A 23,305-nucleotide genomic window follows, 5' to 3' on the forward strand; every position below is an offset into this window, starting at 1 on the left:
ACTGTACTGATGTTAAATAATGATGAAGGACAACGTCACACTGTACTGATGTTAAATAATGATGAAGGACAACGTCACACTGTACTGATGTTAATGATGAAGGACAACGTCACACTGTACTGATGTTAAATAATGATGAAGGACAACGTCACACTGTACTGATGTTAATGATGAAGGACAACGTCACACTGTACTGATGTTAAATAATGATGAAGGACAACGTCACACTGTTACTGATGTTAAATAATGATGAAGGACAACGTCACACTGTTATTGATGTTAATGATGAAGGACAACATCACACTGTTACTGATGTTAAATACTGATGAAGACCAACGTCACACTGTACTGATGTTAAATAGTGATGAAGGACAACGTCACACTGTTACTGATGTTAAATAGTGATGAAGGACAACGTCACACTGTACTGATGTTAAATAGTGATGAAGGACAACGTCACACTGTTACTGATGTTAAATAGTGATGAAGGACAACGTCACACTGTTACTGATGTTAAATAGTGATGAAGGACAACGTCACACTGTACTGATGTTAAATAGTGATGAAGGACAACGTCACACTGTTACTGATGTTAAATACTGATGAAGGACAACGTCACACTGTACTGATGTTAAATACTGATGAAGACCAACGTCACACTGTACTGATGTTAAATAATGATGAAGGACAACGTCACACTGTACTGATGTTAATGATGAAGGACAACGTCACACTGTACTGATGTTAAATAATGATGAAGGACAACGTCACACTGTACTGATGTTAAGTAATGATGAAGGACAACGTCACACTGTTACTGATGTTAAATAATGATGAAGGACAACATCACACTGTTACTGATGTTAATGATGAAGGACAACATCACACTGTTACTGATGTTAATGATGAAGGACAACGTCACACTGTACTGATGTTAATGATGAAGGACAACGTCACACTGTACTGATGTTAAATAATGATGAAGGACAACGTCACACTGTACTGATGTTAATGATGAAGGACAACGTCACACTGTACTGATGTTAAATAATGATGAAGGACAACGTCACACTGTTACTGATGTTAAATAATGATGAAGGACAACGTCACACTGTACTGATGTTAAATAATGATGAAGGACAACGTCACACTGTGCTGATGTTAATGATGAAGGACAACGTCACAATGTACTGATGTTAAATAATGATGAAGGACAACGTCACACTGTACTGTTGTTAATGATGAAGGACAACGTCACACTGTACTGATGTTAAATAATGATGAAGGACAACGTCACACTGTACTGATGTTAAATAATGATGAAGGACAACGTCACACTGTACTGATGTTAAATAATGATGAAGGACAACGTCACACTGTACTGATGTTAGTGATGAAGGACAACGTCACACTGTACTGATGTTAAATAGTGATGAAGGACAACGTCACACTGTACTGATGTTAAATAATGATGAAGGACAACGTCACACTGTACTGATGTTAAATAATGATGAAGGACAACGTCACACTGTACTGATGTTAAATAATGATGAAGGACAACGTCACACTGTTACTGATGTTAAATAATGATGAAGGACAACGTCACACTGTACTGATGTTAAATAATGATGAAGGACAACGTCACACTGTACTGATGTTAATGATGAAGGACAACGTCACACTGTACTGATGTTAATGATGAAGGACAACGTCACACTGTACTGATGTTAAATAATGATGAAGGACAACATCACACTGTACTGATGTTAAATAATGATGAAGGACAACGTCACACTGTACTGATGTTAAATAATGATGAAGGACAACGTCACACTGTACTGATGTTAGTGATGAAGGACAACGTCACACTGTACTGATGTTAAATAGTGATGAAGGACAACGTCACACTGTACTGATGTTAAATAATGATGAAGGACAACGTCACACTGTACTGATGTTAAATAGTGATGAAGGACAACGTCACACTGTACTGATGTTAAATAATGATGAAGGACAACGTCAAACTTTACTGATGTTAAATAATGATGAAGGACAACATCACACTGTTACTGATGTTAAATAATGATGGACAACATCTGATTGTAAAATTGCAACAGTTAGGTTAAACCTAATAAATAGAATATTATTTACCATCTCTGATTGTGCATCTTGTACAACCTTACGTTTCCTAATCTCCTCCATTCTGTCTTGGACGTCACTGAGAGAGGCGCTGTAATAGTCAGAGTACTCCTGAGCCAAGTCCTCAAAGGTTCCCAACGAGCCATCCTAGAGGAGAGGACATGGTCCGTATGAACAGAGATGAAGACCTACCTCATCACATAGTAAGGATCTACATATCACAGAGCAATAGAGAGTTGGCACAAGCTATCACATCACAGACCCGCATCCGGTGCATAGTACAACAGGAAAACAGTAGACAAGTAAACTGACCATTGTTTTACGACATCAACATCAGATGTCGTAAAGTGCCGTGGTAGAGAACCGGGGGACTGTGGGAGACCAGGGGCCAGAAAGACTAGTGTGTGTGTGTGTGTGTTTGTGTGTCTGAGCTACTGGCCCTCCCTCTCCACCAGTAATACAACGCCTACACACTCGCCAGACCTCCTCAGCGGTGACCCCCAGAAGCATCGTATGTACAGTAGTCTTTGACCTGACCACTGTCAACAGTATCAACTTGAGAAGTTTTGGTACGAGTACACAGCTCACTGTACCAGAAATGACCAGGAATACTAGTGAGATGGCTTTTCCTCAATAGAAACCCAGGATCTCCAGACCTACAGAACCGCGCAGAGACATCCTACTATTGTGTTCTTTACTGCCCTTTGTTGTGCGGGCTGAAGAAAATTAAAAAGACAGGAAAAGTTTCCACACTTTTGCAGACTCGTCTCCTGCAAATCTCTTCAAAGTATTGCTGATGACTTTCCTCTCCCAAACTGGAAATACATAATAAATAATATAGTGATATCTGTTCTCTGTCCTACAGAGCCAGGCTGATACCATTTACTCTACCACCCTGTTCCTCTCTGTAATCTGATTTGACATTGTACTCTTCCTTTATGTTTACATGATAGAGACTAGGTGAGGGCTTCATGGATAATCGACTACGCTGCTGAATCACATTTTGATATCTCCATATCAGTACTGTTATGGGGATACTCATGAGTTTTCGCCGAGCTGCCTGGAGAATATGCTTAGTCACTGTTTTTCTTCCAAAGAGAAAATAATTATATGAAACATTGGACAGATCAGCTGTAACCTTGAGCTTCTCACTGATAAGCAGTTTGTGCTGAAGAAGAATGTCTGAGTCAGTGAAAATAAACACCAGGGATGTATCCCAAATTACAACCTATTCCCTTTATAGAGCACTACTTTTGACCAGGGCCCATTGGGTTCTAATCAAAAGGTGTACACTATATAGGGAAATGGGTTCCCATTTAAGATGCATCCCTGGTGTTTAATTTCACTGACTCAGACATTCTTCTTCAACATTTCATATCATTATTTTCTCTTTGGAAGAAAAACATTGACTAAAAATGGTCTCCAGCTCTGCAAAAAAAATCAGAGGAATGCAAAGCTGACAAGCAGCTGCTGTTACAGTTGAAGTCAGAAGTTTACATACACTTAGGTTGTAGTCATTAAAACTCCACATATGTCTTGTTAACAAACTATAGTTTTGGCAAGTCGTTTAGGACATGTACTTTGTGCAAGATACAAGTCATTTTTCCAACAAATGTTTACAGACAGAATATTTCACTTATAATTCACTGTATTACAATTCCAGTGGGTTAGAAGTTTACATACACTAAGTTGACTGTGCCTTTAAACAGCTTGGAAAATTCCAGAAAACAATGTCATGGCTTTAAAAGCTTCTGATAGGCTAATTGACATCATTTGAGTAAATTGGAGGTGTACCTGTAGATGTATTTCAAGGCCTACCTTCAAACTCAGTGCCTCTTTGCTTGACATCATGGGAAAATCAAAAGAAATCAACCAAGACCTCAGCAAAATACTTGTAGACCTCCACAAGTCTGGTTCATCCTTGGGAGCAATTTCCAAACGCCTGAAGGTACCACGTTCATCTGTACAAAACAATAGTACACAAGTATAAACACCATGGTACCACGCTGCCGTCATACCGCTCAGGAAGGAGACGCGTTCTGTCTCCTAGAGATGAACGTACTTTGGTGCGAAAAGTGCAAATCAATCCCAGAACAACAGCAAAGGACCTTGTGAAGATGCTGGATGAAACAGGTACAAAATTATCTATATCCACAGTAAAACGAGTCCGATAGAGGCCTTTTTGACATACTAACACATTTTCTAAAACTACATGAGGCGACTTATGGTAGAGAAATGAACATTCAATTCTCTGACAACAGCTCTGGTGGACATTCCTGCAGTCAGCATGCCAATTGCATGCTCCCTCAAAACTTCACATTTGTGGCATTGTGTTTTGTGTCAAGACTGTACATTTTAGGAGTGGCCTTTTATTGTCCCCAGCACAAGGTGCACTTGTGTAATGATCATGTAGTTTTATCAGCTTCTTGATATGCCACACCTGTCAGGTGGATGGATTTTCTTTGCAACGGAGAAATGCTCACTAACAGGGATGTAAACAAATTTGTGCATAAAATCTCAGAGAATTTTGCTTTTTGTGCATATGGAACACTTCAGGGATCTTTAATTTCAGCTCATGAAACATGGGACCAACACTTTACATGCTGCATTAATATTTGTGTTCAGTATATATTATTTTTCCAATATAAAAGGATAATGTAGTACTGTAGTTTAATGTCAGACTTCAAAGTAATATTTCATGCAGTTAGCGGATGTTCCTAACTGTACTGTATGTATAATATGTCCTCTTTAGTCTCACAAATTCTTACATTACATGACATGTAACATCTAATGGGGCTGTTAATGTCATCAGCCAGAACAGATCAATGTAAAAAAAAATATATATATTTTAATTTGTCACATGCGCCGAATACAACAGGTTCACCTTACAGTGAAATGCTTACGATGCGAAAAAATCTAACAAAATAGCAAGGTTGGTTAAGAGCCAATAAAACAGCAGCCATTCTTTCCGGCGCCGTCTCCCATACATCTCCTATACTAAGCTATCCCATACACTACCGGTCAAAAGTTTTAGAACACTCACTCATTCAAGGGTTTTTCTTTATTTTTACTATTTTATACATTGTAGAATAATAGTGAAGACATCAAAACTATGAAATAGCACATATGGAATCATGTGGTAACCAAAAAAGTGTTAAACAAATCAAAATGTGTTTTATATTTTAGATCCTTCAAATAGCCCCAGTTGCCTTGATGACAGCTTTGCACACTCAATGCGATTAAGATATGGGGAGTTTCCTGGCCATGGACCCAAAATATCGATGATTTGTTCCCCAAGCCACTTAGTTATCACTTTTGCCTTATGGCAAGGTGCTCCATCATGCTGGAAACGGCATTGTTCGTCACCAAACTGTTCCTGGATGGTTGGGAGAAGTTGCTCTCGGAGAATGTGTTGGTACCATTCTTTATTCATGGCTGTGTTCTTAGGCAAAATTGTGAGTGAGCCCACTCCCTTGGCTGAGAAGCAACCCCACACATGAATGGTCTCAGGATGCTTTACTGTTGGCATGACACAGGACTGATGGTAGCGCTCACCTTGTCTTCTCCGGACAAGCTTTTTTCCGGATGCCCCAAACAATCGGAAAGGGAATTCATCAGAGAAAATTACTTTACCCCAGTCCTCAGCAGTCCAATCCCTTTACCTTTTGCAGAATATCAGTCTGTCCCTGATGTTTTTCCTGGAGAGAAGTGGCTTCCTTGCTGCCCTCCTTGATACCAGGGCATCCTCCAAAAGGCTTCGCCTCACTGTGCGTGCAGATGCACTCAGACCTGCCTGCTGCCATTCTTTAGCAAGCTCTGTACTAGTGGTGCCCTGATCCCGCAGCTGAATCAACTTTAGAAGATGGTCCTGGCGCTTGCTGGACTTTCTTGGGCGCCCTGAAGCCTTCCTCACAACAATTGAACAGCTCTCCTTGAAGTTCTTGATGATCCGATAAATGGTTAATTTAGGTGCAATCTTACTGGCAGCAATGTCCTTGCCTGTGAAGCCCTTTTTGTGCAAAGCAATGATGATGGCAAGTGTTTCCTTGCAGGTAACCATGGTTGACAGAGGATGAACAATGATTTTAAGCACCACCCTCCTTTTGAAACTTCCAGTCTTATTTGAACTCAATCAGCATGACAGAGTGATCTCCAGCCTTGTCCTCGTCAACACTCACACCTGTGTGAATGAGAGAATCACTGACATGTCAGCTGGTCCTTTTGTGGCAGGGGTGAAATCCAGTGGAAATGTTTTTTGGGGGATTCAGTTCATTTGCATGGCAAATGACTTTGCAATTAATTGCAATTCATCTGATCACTCTTCATAACATTCTGGAGTATATGCAAATTGCCATAATACAAACTGAGGTAGCAAACTTCGTGAAAACTAATATTTGTGTCAGTCTCAACTTTTGGCCATGACTGTATATTATGGCAAGAACAGCTCAAATAAGCAAAGAGAAACAACAGTCCATCATTACTTTAAGACATGAAGGTCAGTCAATACGGAACATTTCAAGAACTCTGAAAGTTTCTTCAAGTGCAGTAGCAAAAACGATCAAGCGTTACGATGAAACTGGCTCTCATGAAGACCGCCACAGGAATGGAAGACCCAGAGTTACCTCTGCTGCAGAGGATGAGTTCGTTAGAGTTACCAGCCTCAGAAATTGCAGGCCAAATAAATGCTTCACAGAGTTCAAGTAACAGACACATCTCAACATCAACTGTTCAGAGGAGTCTGTGTGAATCAGGCCTTCATGGTCGAATTTCTGCAAAGAAACCACTACTAAAGGCCACCAATAATAAGAAGAGACTTGCTTGGGCGAAGAAACACGAGCAATAGACATTAGACCGGTGGAAATTTGGCCTTTGGTCTGGAGTCCAAATTGGAGATTTTTGGTTCCAACTGCTGTGTCTTTGTGAGACTCTCACTGTGTCTTTGTGAGACTCTCACTGTGTCTTTGTGAGACTCTCACTGTGTCTTTGTGAGACTCTCACTGTGTCTTTGTGAGAGTGTGTTTGAATGGATGATCTCTGCATGTGTATTTCCCACCGTAATACATGGAGGAGGAGGTGTTATGCTGTGAGTGCTTTGCTGGTGACACTTTCTGATTTATTTAGAATTCAAGGCACACTTAACCAGCATGGCTACCACAGCATTCTGCAGCGATACACCATCCCATCTGGATTGGGCTTAGTGAGACCATCATTTGTTTTTCAACAGGACAATGACCCAATACACCTCAAGGCTGTGTAAGGGCTATTTTACCAAGAAGGAGAGTGATGGAGTGCTGCATCAGATGACCTGCCTTCCACAATCCTCCGACCTCAACCAAATTGAGATGGTTTGGGATGAGTCGGACCGCAGAGTGAAAGAAAAGCAGCCAACAAGTGCTCAGAATATGTGGGAACTCCAAGACGGTTGGAAAAGCATTCCAGGTGAAGCTGGTTGAGAGAATGCCAAGAGGGTGCAAAGCTGTCATCAAGGCGGTCCCGTGTGGCTCAGTTGGTAGAGCATGGCGCTTGCAACGCCAGGGTTGTGGGTAAATTCCCACGGGGGGACCAGGATGAGTATGTATGAACTTTCCAATTTGTAAGTCGCTCTGGATAAGAGCGTCTGCTAAATGACTTAAATGTAAATGTAAAGCAAAGTGTGGCTATTTGAAGAATCTTAAATAAAATATATTTTGATTTATTTTTTGGTTACTACATGATTCCATATGTGTTATTTCATAGTTTTAATGTCATCACTATTATTCTGCAATGTAGAAAATAGTACAAATATAATAAAACCCTTGAATGAGTAGATGTTCTAAAACTTTTGACCGGCAGTGTACATCTCCCATACAAAGCTATCCCATACATGCTATACTCCAACTGCCCTCCTTACAGTACAGGCCTTACAGTATTTACCCCAAACCTACAACCACAAAGCATGCAGACAACATAAATAAAGCTGAAAATATTAAATCTGTTATTATGAATAATTTAAAAATAGTATGCATCCCTCACACTAGTCCTTTGAGTGGATATAAATGCGTCTGTACTCTGCCCAACCTAAACTAAATCAGAAATGATGAATACATTATGTTATAATGAATTTAAAAAGGGTATGTATTCTAGTGTCTTTTCCCCAAACAATCCTGAGTTGTGACCAGCAACTGAAGGCTCACTGGTCTCCTTCTTGTGGTATGATACTAACCCTAACCCTCGTGGTATGATACTAACACTAACCCTCGTGGTATGATACTGTGACTGACTGGCTCAACTGTCCAGAAAAAAAGAACCATTCATTCGGTTAAATGACATGATACCCCGGAGGTCAGAAACAGTCAAATCTAGCTGCTTGGCTGCATGCATCCCAAATGGTACCCTATTCCTTATGAAGTGCATTACGTTTCACCAGGGCCCAAAAATAGTGCACTATATAGGGAACAAGGTACAATTTGGGACGCAAACCTTTTCTTTTCACCCGTCGAGTTGAGAAATGAATGAACAAATGATCTTGGCTGTTGTCCATTGAGAGGCATTGCACTGTCAGACCACAGACAGATCTCCACTGCGTGCTTCTTATAAACAGTCCATTGTGGGGGTGACCACATGATATCTCATGCCTCTCAGCGCTTATTTTGCATGGTATGTTCAACACAACACGTCCTACGTCATTGTAAGCTGCTATGAAAATCAGCTGTCTTGATGCCTTCACTTCTATGAAAAATACCTTCTTCCATCATGCTCGTGAATGTAATGGCCATAGTTATATTCCCCATCCAAGATCATGCTTAATTTTGTTTACAACCGTCTGATGCTCATCAGTCAGAGTAGAGGGAAAGCCATAACCAGGCACTTTTGTTACAGTATGACCCTCAGACAAACGGAACAGATGGGTTGCATATGCTCTGTGCACGTCCTCCTGACAGGGGGAATCCCCATTGAAACTACTGAACCATAGCATCAGGGCTTCTCTCCCTCTCTAAGCAGTAACTGAGGCAGTCCCCTGTAACAGGTCTCATCAGATCAGAGGAGTAAAGGACAGTCACATTACCAGTTGACAATGGATCCGGAAGGTATCTGAAGACAAAACATCTTCCTTGTCTCGTGTCCTGAGGCCGCTGTATGTCTGGTGATAAGAGATCTGTCTTATGGTGCTCCTTTCAGAAACAACGCTACAGTGGATACCTCACTTGACCGCTTGTGGTGGAGCTATCTGGAAATGCTCTCACTAACACACACACACACTTCAGAAAGTCTGAGTCTGGCTTTGCTTCAGATGAAGCATTGCATATAAAGGTCAAATATAGGCTTGAGCGGTATCCACATTTTCATATTGTCATACCATCATCTCATCCCGGGATTTATGCCATTACCGGTTTAGTACACAAGGGGGCAGAAAAGTACACAAACCACAGAAAAGTCCATTTGTGTGTCTATTACCAGAATGCTAACAAATATTCCACAAGTTATAGAGCATTTACATCCACAACCATATGTAGGAGCTTTTGGATGTCAAGACGGCAGTGGCAGCTGTACAGAGAGCTCATCCAAAGGGCTTTGACTATTTCAAACATGGCAAAAAGTAAACAATATGATGCCCAGTCTAGTTATTAATTCAGCCACTTAGATACAGTGCATTCAGGGAAGTATTCAGACCCCTTGACTTTTTCCACATTTTGTTAATTTACAGCCTTATCTAAAATTGATTAAATAGTTTTTCCTCATCAATCTACACACAATACCCCATAATGACAAAGCGAAAACAGGTTTAGATATGTTTGCAAATGTATTAAAAATAAAACAAATATCTTCGCATAAGTATTCAGACCCTTTGCTATGAGATTTGAAAGTGAGTCCAGGTGTATCCTGTTTCCATTGATCATCCTTGATGTCTCTACAACTTGATTGGAGTTAACCTGTGGTAAATTCAATTGATTGGACATTATTTGGAAAGACACACACCTGTCTATATAAGGTCCCACAATTGACAGTGCATGTCAGAGCAAAAACCAAGGCATGAGGTCGAAGGAATTGTCTGTAGAGCTCTGCGACAGGATTGTGTCAGGGCACAGATATGGGGAAGGGTACCAAAAAATGTCTGCAGCATTGAAGGTCCCCAAGAACAGATTGGCCTCCATCATGCTTAAATTGAAGAAGTTTGTAACCACCAAGACTCTTCCTAGAGCTGGCCGCCCGGCCAAACTGAGCAATTGGGGGAGAAAAGCCTTGGTCAAGTGACCAAGAACCCGATGGTCACTCTGACAGAGCTCCAGAGTTCCTCTGTGGAGATGGGAGAACCTTCCAGAAGGACAACCATCTCTGCAGCACGCCACCAATTGGGCCTTTATGGTAGGGTGGCCAGACAGAAGCCACTCCTCAGTAAAAGGCACATCAGCCCGCTTGGAGTTTGCCTAAAGGCACCCAAAGGACTCCCAGAGCATGAGAAACAAGATTCTCTGGTCTGATGAAACCAAGATTGAACTCTTTGGCCTGAATGCCAAGCCTCACGTGTGGAGGAAACCTGGCACCATCCCTCGGTGAAGTATGGTGGTGGCAGCATCATGCTGTGGGGGAAAATTTTAGCAGCAGGGACGGGGAGACTAGCCAGAATCGAGAGAAAGATGAACGGTGCAAAGTACAGAGAGATCCTTGATGAAAACCTGCTCCAGAGAGCTCAGGACCTCAGACTGGGGGCGAAGGTTCAACTTCCAACAGGACAACGACCCTAAGAACACAGCAAAGACAACGCAGGAGTGGCTTCGGGACAAGTCTCTGAATGTCCTTAAGTGGCCCAGCCAGAGCCGGGACTTGAACCCGATCGAACATCTCTGGAGAAACCTGAAAATAGCTGTTCAGCGATGCTCCCTATCCAACCTGAAAGAGCATGAGAGGATCTGCAGAGAAGAATGGGATAAACTCCCCAAATACAGGTGTGCCAAGCTTGTAGCATCATACCCAAGAAAACGAGGCTGTAATTGCTGCCAAAGGTGCTTCAAAGGGTCAATGTGATATTTCAGCAGTTTTTTTTATATATCTGCAAAAATGTTGCTTTGTCTTCATGGGATATTGTTTGTAGATGGATTAAAAAATATATAATTTGCATCAATTTTAGAATAAGGCTGTAAAGTAACAATGTGGAAAAAGTCAAGGGGTTTGAATACTTTCTGAATGCACTGTCAGTAGAAAGTTAAACTTAGGGGTCCTGTTAAGGCTGAATTCTGTGATTTTCACACAGGAAAAATATATAAAATGCAGAAGAAATATTGTTTTGTAAACACAGCTCTAAAATGCTTATTGTAATTTCTGCTCGGCATCAGACTAATTTTGTGCTTCAGCTGCACTTCTCCACTCAGATGAGAATTCACAAAAGGGGCATTCTAACAGCAGACAACGCTCTGACTGACGGGTAGCTACTTTTTGCGGTGTAGCCAGCCTACTTCTTTGTAAAACGCAAGATTAACTTTAAGCAAAAAAATAGGATCTGGCTACAATCTGGCTACAATCTTCCTATGATAAACATGATGGCCATGCACCGTTAAAAAACAACTTTGTTTTTCATTGTTGTCATCTGATGAAAATGAAGCTATTTTCTGCCAGGTGTGTTGCACTATGTATTTTCTGTGACGGAAAACTACAGTTGCATGTCCCTGATCCCTCTACTGAGGCAAAAAAACACTTGACTTTCAATATAAAACACGACCCCTGTAAATACACTGCTGTGCTAATTTACAAACAAACACACGTGACTGGCTCAATCGTAAGCATCATTATGTAAAATAATGTGACAGGTGAAATTAATACGATATGCTTTATCTCCAAACGTATTGCACAAGTTGACTGCAGATATTTACTTAAATTGCTACAAATATTCACATTTATTGAAAAACTTTAAAGAAATAGTTTCAACTGTATTGACAGTAGTGAAAAACCATCCCGTGGCTATTTCCAAATATCTCGGTATACCGCCAAAAGCTAGTCAAATAGGGGTACTTATATTTGTCCTGTTTCACACATGTACAACCTCTTAATCTGTACAATTATGGTGATTATTATTATTCTTTATTTTGCATATCCCTCCCCCCGAGACACCCTCAGAAAGTGTGGTCATGGCCAGGGATCAGCCATTATTGACGGCGACCCTGGAGCTATTAGGTTTAAGTGCCTTGCTCAAGGGCAGGGATCGAACAAGCAATCTTTCAGTTACTGGCCCAACGCTAACCACTAGGCTACCTGCCACCAATATAGAGATACAAATCCGCACATCTCAGATCACTCCTCTATATCAATTCCTACTTTTGTGTCAATCATCTCAGCCTAATAAGAGTTAGCAAACACATAGGCCTTCGCATTCACTCCTTCACTCATTCAGCAGACACCCATTATGTGCAACAGGCCTGCTACAGTACATTTCCCTTTGTCATGTATCAGCAGAGTCTAACAACAGGGGAATGGGTCATATCATACATCATAGCTATCATGTCCATCACAACAATCTCTTAGCAGGGTCATACTGCACACACACACGGTTTGGTGAAAACAGGACGACACTAAAGGGAAGGAGCCAGAGACACAGCAAATAACAGCAGATCCAATTATTGTGATAAAACTTCTCCACAGCCACGAAAGAGGTCTATTATTACAGAACAATGTCGTTCATCCTATGAAAGAAGGCTAACATCAGCAAACCAACACTAAACTAACAGGCATTAGTTCACCAGATCCTTCAGTTGAGCGTGAGAGTAACGGGAAAAGTAAAGAGATCTTTTACAATTCTCACCACAAGTTGGCAGCCTGTTTCTTAGGTCCCCTCCCCCCCACTAGCGCGTGACAGGAGGAACGACAGTCCGGTTCCTCGTTGTCTTTTCAAACCTGACTGAGTTACTCCTCAGTACACTCAGTGGAGAACAATGCAACTTCAACTCAAAGGAGGAGGAATGTCCAGCAAACAGAAATATAGCCAGGGTTGCTGTGAGGGTAGGGATGTGAGGGTAGGGCTGTGAGGGTAGGGCTGTGAGGGTGGGGCTGTGAGGGTGGGGCTGTGAGGGTGGGGCTGTGAGGGTAGGGCTGTGAGGGTAGGGCTGTGAGGGTGGGGCTGTGAGGGTAGGGCTGTGAGGGTAGGGCTGTGTTACCAGCTGGGTCTTTCTGCTCACTACCACACACACACCCTGACTAACTGTTCATTCACATAAACCACTCTCTGCTGAGTGTTAGGGTGTGTGTGTGTAACACGCTGTTTCACAAGTTTGAACCACAAAAGTTTGTTCAAGCATGGATAAGGAATTTATACCACAAATAGGTGACGCTCAATGAGTATGGGGCTAAATTAACTTCGACACAGGAGGGGCAAGGTTTAGTGATGATCATTCAGCCCAACGTCTCACTGACCACCAGCAGAGGACAGCAAAAGACAAGTGAACTAGCCCATCCATAGCTTCTCCCCTTCTTGGTTCACAAAGGGTGAAGGAGACTGAGGGAATCCTAAAAAGTTAATTTATATTAAGTATTCTAACAAAAAACATACTATCCATGATGACAAAGCGTTCTATGTCTTCATAAGATCTTGGACAATCTACTCATGGTCAATATTTACAAAGGGTAGCCATCTGAACAGCCTCTGGTAAGAAACTCCCAATCCTCCTAAAACAATCCTAATCAAATGAACGTCTACACGTAAACATAGTCCTATTTCCAGGTACAAAACAGTTGACTGTACTAATACAATCACAACAGTAGGACTCTGGAAATTAACATTGATGCTCTTCCCCCCCCTCGGGGACTAAATTCAAATGTTTTAACAGATCTTGGTCTGACCTTTGACTGGCCCCAATATAAGCCTACTCTTCCTAGTATGAGATTAGGGTGGTTAAATCCTGTGTCTGTCTCCTAATATTAACCTCATTGTCTCCAGTGTACAGAGCTATGGCAGGGCAGCCAAAAACACTATCATTAGATCAGTGGTAGTGATTCTAGTGCAGGGGCAGATGGATGCACACACACACACCGGGGACTGGGGATGGACAGGAGGAGGAGGTGTGCTGTCTGTCTGGGTCTGCCAGTTCCTCCTAAATATGATCATAACAGACAGCTACACGCACATACACACACTGGGCTCTTGTTCAATCTGACCTCGTTTGGAATCACATTAAAAACGGCATCCCTCTCGTCCCAAGATGATGATAATTGTGGTTTTAAATTAAAGCTGCAATATGCAACTTTTTGCGTGATCAGACCAAATTCATTCTCATAGACTTGCTTTCAAAGTGGTAGATCTGTTCTGTGTGTGCTATTTTTATACTTCCCATTCTTAAGTTTAGTTTTTGCGTCTTTTACTTTCGATTTTGTACAACAGTTTCAAAACAGCTGGAAATACAATATGTTTGGTTATGGAAAATACATTTCACACCAGTTTAGATGGTACATTGATTCTCTATAATATACTTGCTTGTTTTGTCACATACTGAAACTGAAATTGGGCGAACTATTAGAATTTTAGCAACCAGGAAACATTTCTATTTCATTTTTATATTTACGAAGTAAACAGTAGTGGGTCAATTTCCGCAACAACTAGGTGGGTTGAAGCGCGAGGCGAAACTTCCCCGCTGTTTTGGTCCCATTAGTTACCATGTTGTAGCAGTATGAAGCGCACATGTGCAGACACTGTGACTTTGTGAGCGCAAAGTCTTGCATCAAACTCATCTCAAATGGGCCGTTCCTCTGCTCAGACGTAAGATCTGGCAGGTGTGCGCAACAACACCTGGATAGGTATTTTAGGTATCAGCTAACCCCTGCATTGATGTTGCATGCATCAACCAATGGTTGGGTGCCACGTCATTAATAGGTTTGTTAATTATTTTATTTCCGTTTACAAAATAGCTTCTTCATGATTTGTTTTGATTTAGTTTACTATAATAACCTTGGCTCCCACCCTCCTCTCTCCCCTTCCATATTTCCTCCCACCATCTTCCCTTCCTTGCCTCTTTTTTTTTTTTTTTGGGGGGGGGGAGGGTGGATCAGCTTAATATTGCGGAAAGAATGTTTCTTCCAATGTAATTGTCTGCATCATTTCCAATCCCCCATATTTTTTGGGGTAAATATATATATCCATTCACGTATGCATACATATACACATACCTACATAGACATACATACTTTTTTTAAAGAGTATACCTTTATTATTATTCCCCGCAAACCCTACCACCGATCCCCCAATTGGAGTAAACTGATAAACATTTCTGTTTTTACCTTCAATTTATACATCTTATACACATTTTACAGACACAGTCTACTTTATAATAATTCTCTCTTGTTTGTTCTTAGTCCTTCTCTATTTCTGTTGTCCATCCAGTTTGATTTCCACTTGTAACTGTGCTATTTCACAATAGCTCCGCACCTATACACATTTCACAGATCCCGTATGCCCTACATTGTTTATCTTGTTATTAGTCCCACCCTTCAGCTCCACTCAATCTTTCCCATCTATCTTCCAACATCATCCATTTCGGATTTTTATTTGCCATATATTTTTCAACTGTGCTGTGATGCTTCACAAAAGATTTGAATCTTCCCATTCTCATAGCTTCCACGGATGGTAAATTAAAAATAAACATTTTTGCTAAAATAATGATTATATTATTGATTGATTGACTATGGCTTTTCAAATCCCCCAGTATTGCTATCTGTAGCGTTAGTTCTACGCAAATGTTGCAATTCTTCAACCATTCCTGGACCTGTGACCAAAAACGAGCTACATGCGGACAATACCAAAATAAATGGTCTAATGACTCTGCCTCCTCACAGCAGAATCTACAGAGCTGGGAAGATTGTATCCCCCATATATATAACATTCTATTAGTTGCAAGAATTTTATACAATAATTTAAATTGAAAAATTCGAAGTTTTGAATCCGGCGTTGTTTTGCGTATCAATTCATAAACCATGTGCCATGGAATGGGTACATCGAAAATCTCTTGAACCCGATCGAACATCTCTGGAGAAAATCTCTCCCTCTCTTTATTGACCGACAATAGACCATCATTACCACACAGAAGAAACCAGTAGGCTAGACCTTCTAATGTTGAGACGTGTGCCACTGATGCTCTCTCCTGCACGAGCTCCTCCGCATAGAGACTGTTGCTATAAGGAAGTGGAAGAGGCTAAACTAAACCGATCGACCACATCAGTACGCCGCACAGCGGGTGTCTGCTCAGACATTATGTAATATAATTTCTTTCTAAGATTCAGGGATGAAATGGAACCGCGTTGAAAATGATCTGAATGACACTTTAAAAGAGGATGGGAATAAGCGGAACGAATGTGAGCATTTCTCTATATCAGTAGGCTAACTGCCCAGGGGATTAGGATATTGACCTTAAAACCATTAGCAGGAACTTTCATAGCAGGCTGACAAACGTCCCACCCAAAAAATCTCCAGACAAGAAGAGATTCCCTTTACAATTCAACAGCACAGAGCTAGAGGGAGATGGGGAGAGAGACAGCGAGAGACATAGCAACCGAGAGGGAGTGATGTAAGAGATAAATAGATAGAGAGAGATGAGAAGAAAAACATTTTAAAATGGAGAGAGCAAGAGAGATACAGGAGAGGGGGTCGTTTTCCCTCTTTATGGTTGAGGAGCCTGTCTGTCGATTTTTCCTGGCCCCTGAAGCATGTTTAATTCAGAGATTATGAAATAATTACATCAAGCTTCATGCATTGGTAATTAACCCACATGGCGTCTGAGTCTCCACATGACACACTCATCCCCATGTTGGGCACTACGTTTGACCAGGGCAGACGTCAATCATGGAACAACATGCTAGATTTTAGGACTGCTGAATGGGGTGGGAGAAAATGGAAAAACATTTTCATAAAGATTCAATGACACGTGCAATAAATTAATCAATTATCGCACTTTAAAAACGTACAACATACTATACATTTGCTTCCTCTTGGTTGTAAAAATAATGTCTGATTACTATCCAGTTTAGTCACAAACCACCTGTGAAGCAGAAATGGTGGATTGGACAGTGAGGAGACAGACAGGATGTTCTGGTGCCGGATGAGACAGGTGCAGGATGAATTGGCCAATAAACTTAATACAGAAAATAACAAACAGGACTTTGACAAATACTTGAATAAATCAAAGATATTCTCAGTATAAACTATTCCGGTAACAACTCTGTCTATAGCCAAACTCAGGTAACTCTACTCTAGCCAACTTGTTACCTGCCCAGCCTGCTCTCGCCCAGGCAAAGGCCAACTGACCACCTAAATACTCTTTCCAGGATCTCTCGGCTGCTATGAATGTCCCATCATGATAGCTCCACAACACATTTCTACCATAAATGCGTAATTTCCCATGGACATGTACCATAAAACAACAGTTTTCCATAAACACACACTTCAATAAATTGCGCCATAATGCATCAGGTAGTTTAAATTAAATGATTCTCTACCAACACTTTAATCCTTATTCGAATAATATATTTCACATTGCTAGAGCATGTATGTTTAAAATGGCCAGCTTTATACACGGTAGAAACATGGTTAACAAGTTACATTGTTGTAGTAACTGGCGTGCACAACAAACAATTGACTTTGGCACCTTGTGTCAAAGTATTGTTGGCAAATGGAATGCGGAACCCTATCCAACATTCTCTTTTGTTTCAGGACTCTTGACTAAACCTCGAATAGAAACACAGAGTTTCTCCAACCAACCATTTGTTTCAGTATCACGGTCTATAAGTCACAGACACACCACACCTCTGAAAGATGTGAGGCTCCCTTAAATATTGCAGTGTATATGTCAACTGTGTACAATTGTGTTTTATTTTATAGTTTCTTAGCTAGCAGACTCAAGATATTGCTCATAAATCCTCAAAACGTTGGAATGACTGACTGTTCCTCACCAAAACTTCACTTACATTTTAGAGCCTTTAAATGTGTGTTTGATACAAGCTGCGCCGTACTTGGAGGAATATGACTTATAATTCATGACTAATTTTTACATTTTCAAAGTATTTCTGCTTAAACCCTTTTGGTTTAACCATTCTGCATTATTCAGGTGAAGATGATTTTTTCATAACCTGGTCACTGAGTTACATCTTATCCAGCTCGTTTGGAAACATGTTCCTCATTTATGTATGTATGTGACGCACTGTCCGCACTGCATTTTACTCCATGAAATGTGCTACATAAATAACATTTAAATGGATTTGATCATGGAAATATGAAATGGAATGCATTTCACTGAATCCTCCTTTGAGCCTCAATCTCAACCAACACTAACTGGACACATAGCCGCAGACTGGTGTGGCATCTGTGCATTCAGGTGGCTGAACACAAATTGACAGGGCTGAGAAACGTGGTCATGAGGGCGTTAAAACCAGTCCATGTGTGAGTCGCCCACACAGAGAGTAAGGCTAGATATTGACTGAAAGAATCAATGGGATTCACGGTGCATATTGAAATCGCTACAACAGTATTCTGTTCTCTTATTTCTTCTGCATGATGTTCTCCCCTTTGCCAATGTGTTCAGAATTATTTTTAAGCGTACAAAATATGCCTGTTTCAATGGGCATGAGTACAGAGCCCAACTGCCCTAGGAGGCTCTCTCTATTAACGGGCCTGTGAGCTGCCGTTAGTGGGAGAAGGATCAGACAGGTTCAATGCACCATACTGTAATGTAAAAGGTCAACAGTAGCCGATCAGACTCTCACCTGACAAAGAGTGGCAGACCAGGTACAATACAGATACAGTATGAAACATAACACCTTGTCCTCTGTGATTTATTGTGAAACCATAACCAGTGTTCAAAGTCACTCTGGATTCTCATGCAATTCTTCTGATGGAAGTAACAGAATGCTACTAGCTTGGCTAAGAACACTTAGAACACTACCACAGGAACACTCAGAACACTACCACAGTTAAGAACCCTTAGAACAAAAATAAAAGAACACTTAGAACACTACCACAGGAACACTCAGAACACTACCACAGTTAAGAACCCTTAGAACAAAAATAAAAGAACACTTAGAACACTACCACAGGAACACTCAGAACACTACCACAGTTAAGAACCCTTAGAACAAAAATAAAAGAACACTCAGAACACTACCACAGTTAAGAACCCTTAGAACAAAAATAAAAGAACACTTAGAACACTACCACAGGAACACTCAGAACACTACCACAGTTAAGAACCCTTAGAACAAAAATAAAAGAACACTCGCTCCTTTTCAATCACTATGAGCTCCATGCTCTCGTTCTCCTTCACAGCACAGCCAAAAGCGCTGAGCGCGCATTACATTTACTTCAGTCAGTTAATGCTCTACTTAGACAATAGGCTTTTAGTGATGAAGGCTCTGTTGAAACAAGTCATTTTGTCTCTGGTGCAACAAACCTCTCAAATGGCCCCTCTCTCTAGTTCTTAGCACACCTGTATGTCACCAATGACACCCTATTCACTATATTATTGTACTACTTTGACCAGAGCCCTATGGGCCCAGGTAAAAAGTAGTTAAGGGAATAGGGCGCCATTTTGGAAGGCACCATTGTACAGCTTCAATGGAATTTAGGGACCACAAAGGAAATACTGTAGATATTTTTTTGGTGATATCCCCGTCACATTTGTAACATTCACTGTGAGTATGTGTTTATAAAAAAAAAAAAAAAAAAAAAAAGGCTAATAAAATCAAATAGGCCACAGTTAGTATCTCTGTCCTGATTGATATCTCCATCACCTGTTTGTCTTCATGTGCTACCCTGTCTCTTAACATCCCCACTCCCTGTCTCTTAACATCCCCACTCCCTGTCTCTTAACATCCCCACTCCCTGTCTCTTAACATCCCCACTCCCTGTCTCTTAACATCCCCACTCCCTGTCTCTTAACATCCCCACTCCCTGTCTCTTAACATCCCCACTCCCTGTCTCTTAACATCTCCACTCCCTGTCTCTTAACATCTCCACTCCCTGTCTCTTAACATCCCCACTCCCTGTCTCTTAACATCCCCACTCCCTGTCTCTTAACATCCCCACTCCCTGTCTCTTAACATCCCCACTCCCTGTCTCTTAACATCCCCACTCCCTGTCTCTTAACATCCCCACTCCCTGTCTCTTAACATCCCCACTCCCTGTCTCTTAACATCCCCACTCCCTGTCTCTTAACATCCCCACTCCCTGTCTCTTAACATCCCCACTCCCTGTCTCTTAACATCCCCACTCCCTGTCTCTTAACATCCCCACTCCCTGTCTCTTAACATCCCCACTCCCTGTCTCTTAACATCCCCACTCCCTGTCTCTTAACATCCCCACTCCCTGTCTCTTAACATCCCCACTCCCTGTCTCTTAACATCCCCACTCACTGTCTCTTAACATCCCCACTCACTGTCTCTTAACATCCCCACTCACTGTCTCTTAACATCCCCACTCACTGTCTCTTAACATCCCCACTCACTGTCTCTTAACATCCCCCACTCACTGTCTCTTAACATCCCCCCTCACTGTCTCTTAACATCCCCACTCACTGTCTCTTGCTTCCCTTTCTTCCATCCCTCCGGCTCACTTTTTCCCCCTAATCTCTGGATCTTTCTCTTTCGCTGGAATATTTCTCTATCCCTGTCAGGCATCTCCCCAACTGTTTCCAAAAATAACCAAAACAGGTCCTTTACATCAGAAAACACATTAAGTGAAGTAAAAAAAAAAAGGATGCATGAATAAATACTAATGTAGACAAATGGCCTTAAATGGAGGTTGTGACTCAGTCACAGATGTTTCAGCACTGTGGCTAGAAGCATCTCAGTCACCGAGAGAGTTCAGATCAAGGTCACGTATAGTACAGTGGACACATTCTCAGTATGTGTAGGTTATCCCTGCGGGAATTAAACCCACAACATTCAAATGGCTAGAGCCATGCTCTTACCAACTGAACCAAACAGAACACCCTCAGTAGAAACACCCTCAGTTTAAAAAAAGCACCAGATTAAAAAAATAGGATTTATTTGCTGTGCCCCATCCTTTAAAATGAAACAAATTCAGGAGAGGAGCAGGGCCCTAGCCTTAAAAGGTGCAATCTGCAATATCCCTCAGTTTTACAGCAGGGATGCAGTTTCTCTGAAAAACAAATGACATACTGTAGCTTTAAAGCAAATCAGATTAAAGGAGGAAGTGGAGGATTTATTAGCAGTGTCTCATCCTGCAGGGAGGGACAGGTTAACACTGTACCTGTCCACCTGTTTCCTCTCATTCCTCATAAAACATTCTGCACATCCTGCATTTCCTCTGAGCTATCGTTATGGACACCCACCCACCCTTCCTGTTTATATGCTGACTGGCTGGGACACCAGTGCACATGACATAGAAGATGCATTTCTGGTTTGATTGTGGGTTTACAGTCCTAATAAATATATAAGAAATAAAAACAATGGTAAGAATAAGAGGATCAAGACAAAGGTAGACAGAGAGAGTCCTTATGCTGCTCTTCATTAGACAAACTACTGAGGCCAAAGTAAAGGGCATCTCTAAGACCAATTTACAGTGTTTGTTAACCAGTGTAGTAGAAGTCAAGAGTAGATGCTTGTGAATGAGCCAGACAAGGACACAGTGGTGCTCCACTGCTCCCATGGACAACATGTATCGTAGAGCAGCTATGGGAAGTCATCTCTCGCTCACTGACCAAAAGCCATCAAAGCAACAGCAGATTCTGTCAAGTCTGTCTATGATCTTCTGTAGCTCAGTTGGTAGAGCAGGGAGCTTGCAACGCCAGGATATTGGGTTCGATCCCTGACTAAGTGACTTTCGGTAAACGCATCTGCTACATGGAATCCCCCCCCCACCCATTTTTTCGTATTTTTTTTTAGATTAATAGTAGCTTTCCAACACTCTGATATGGCCCACCCAACTACCTCATCCCCATAGTTATTTTTTATTATTATTATTTTTTGCACCCCAGTACCTCTACTTGCACATCATTATCTGCACATCTATCTCTCCAGTGTTAATGCTAAATTGTAATTATTTCGCCACTATGGCCTATTTATTGCCTTACCTCCCTAATCTTACTACATTTGCACACACTGTAAATATTATTTTCTATTGTGTTATTGACTGTACGTTTGTTTATCCCATGTGTAACTCTGTGTTGTTGTTTTTGTCGCATTGCTTTGCTTTATCTTGGCCAGGTTGCAGTTGTAAATGAGAACTTGTTCTCAACTGGCCTACCTGGTTAAATAAAAGGTGAAATAAAAACATAAAACTAACTAACAGTGCAGGAAGATTAGTGCATGGCAATAGATGGCCAAACCACCCAAGTGCATCCCTCTATCCACACGAAAGCATAAAGACTGTACTTAACCCAGACATACCGAAACCAGAAACACTAGATGACTTAACCCAGACATACCGAAACCAGAAACACTAGATGACTTAACCCAGACATACCGAAACCAGAAACACTAGATGACTTAACCCAGACATACCGAAACCAGAAACACTAGATGACTTAACCCAGACATACCGAAACCAGAAACACTAGATGACTTAACCCAGACATACCGAAACCAGAAACACTAGATGACTTAACCCAGACATACCGAAACCAGAAACACTAGATGACTTAACCCAGACATACCGAAACCAGAAACACTAGATGACTTAACCCAGACATACCAAAACCAGAAACACTAGATGACTTAACCCAGACATACCGAAACCAGAAACACTAGATGACTTAACCCAGACATACCGAAACCAGAAACACTAGATGACTTAACCCAGACATACCGAAACCAGAAACACTAGATGACTTAACCCAGACATACCGAAACCAGAAACACTAGATGACTTAACCCAGACATACCGAAACCAGAAACACTAGATGACTTAACCCTGACAAACTGAAACACCACAAGAGATTACTTATCCTACCGCGTACCACTTTAGGTAAAAGAGCCACGACCGCTGTTGTTGAGCCTCTTCTATTTATTATGGTACTATGGATGAAAACTGCAAGAGCTGGTAGATTTGCTTGCGCTGCATTATAGTGTTGATTCACAGGATCGCCTCAGGATAAGATCAGTGTAGTACACACGCACGCAGAAACTTGAACAGTCTTATTCATTTGCAAGAATCTCCTCCACTGCAGTAGTACCTCGATAGAGGCCCACGGTGTAATAAACA

At 41.4% G+C, this 23,305-nt stretch overlaps 1 protein-coding gene across 3 annotated transcripts in view; it reads right to left on the reverse strand.

Annotated features, from left to right (window-relative positions):
• The window catches only part of LOC129813162 (SAM and SH3 domain-containing protein 1-like), a 158,560-nt gene that overhangs the window by 74,134 nt on the left and 61,121 nt on the right, over nucleotides 1–23,305 (reverse strand). For 2 of the 3 annotated variants that reach the window (XM_055865412.1, XM_055865411.1), the window contains exon 2: nucleotides 2,152–2,286. In XM_055865412.1, the coding sequence (XP_055721387.1) occupies nucleotides 2,152–2,286 (135 nt within the window). Of the gene's footprint in view, nucleotides 1–2,151; nucleotides 2,287–2,451; nucleotides 2,528–23,305 lie in introns of those variants that run through there. The other variant, XM_055865413.1, reaches the window with a different exon arrangement.

Source organism: Salvelinus fontinalis, chromosome 16, assembly GCF_029448725.1.
Source record: "Salvelinus fontinalis isolate EN_2023a chromosome 16, ASM2944872v1, whole genome shotgun sequence".
In the NCBI taxonomy this organism is placed as follows: domain Eukaryota; kingdom Metazoa; phylum Chordata; class Actinopteri; order Salmoniformes; family Salmonidae; genus Salvelinus; species Salvelinus fontinalis.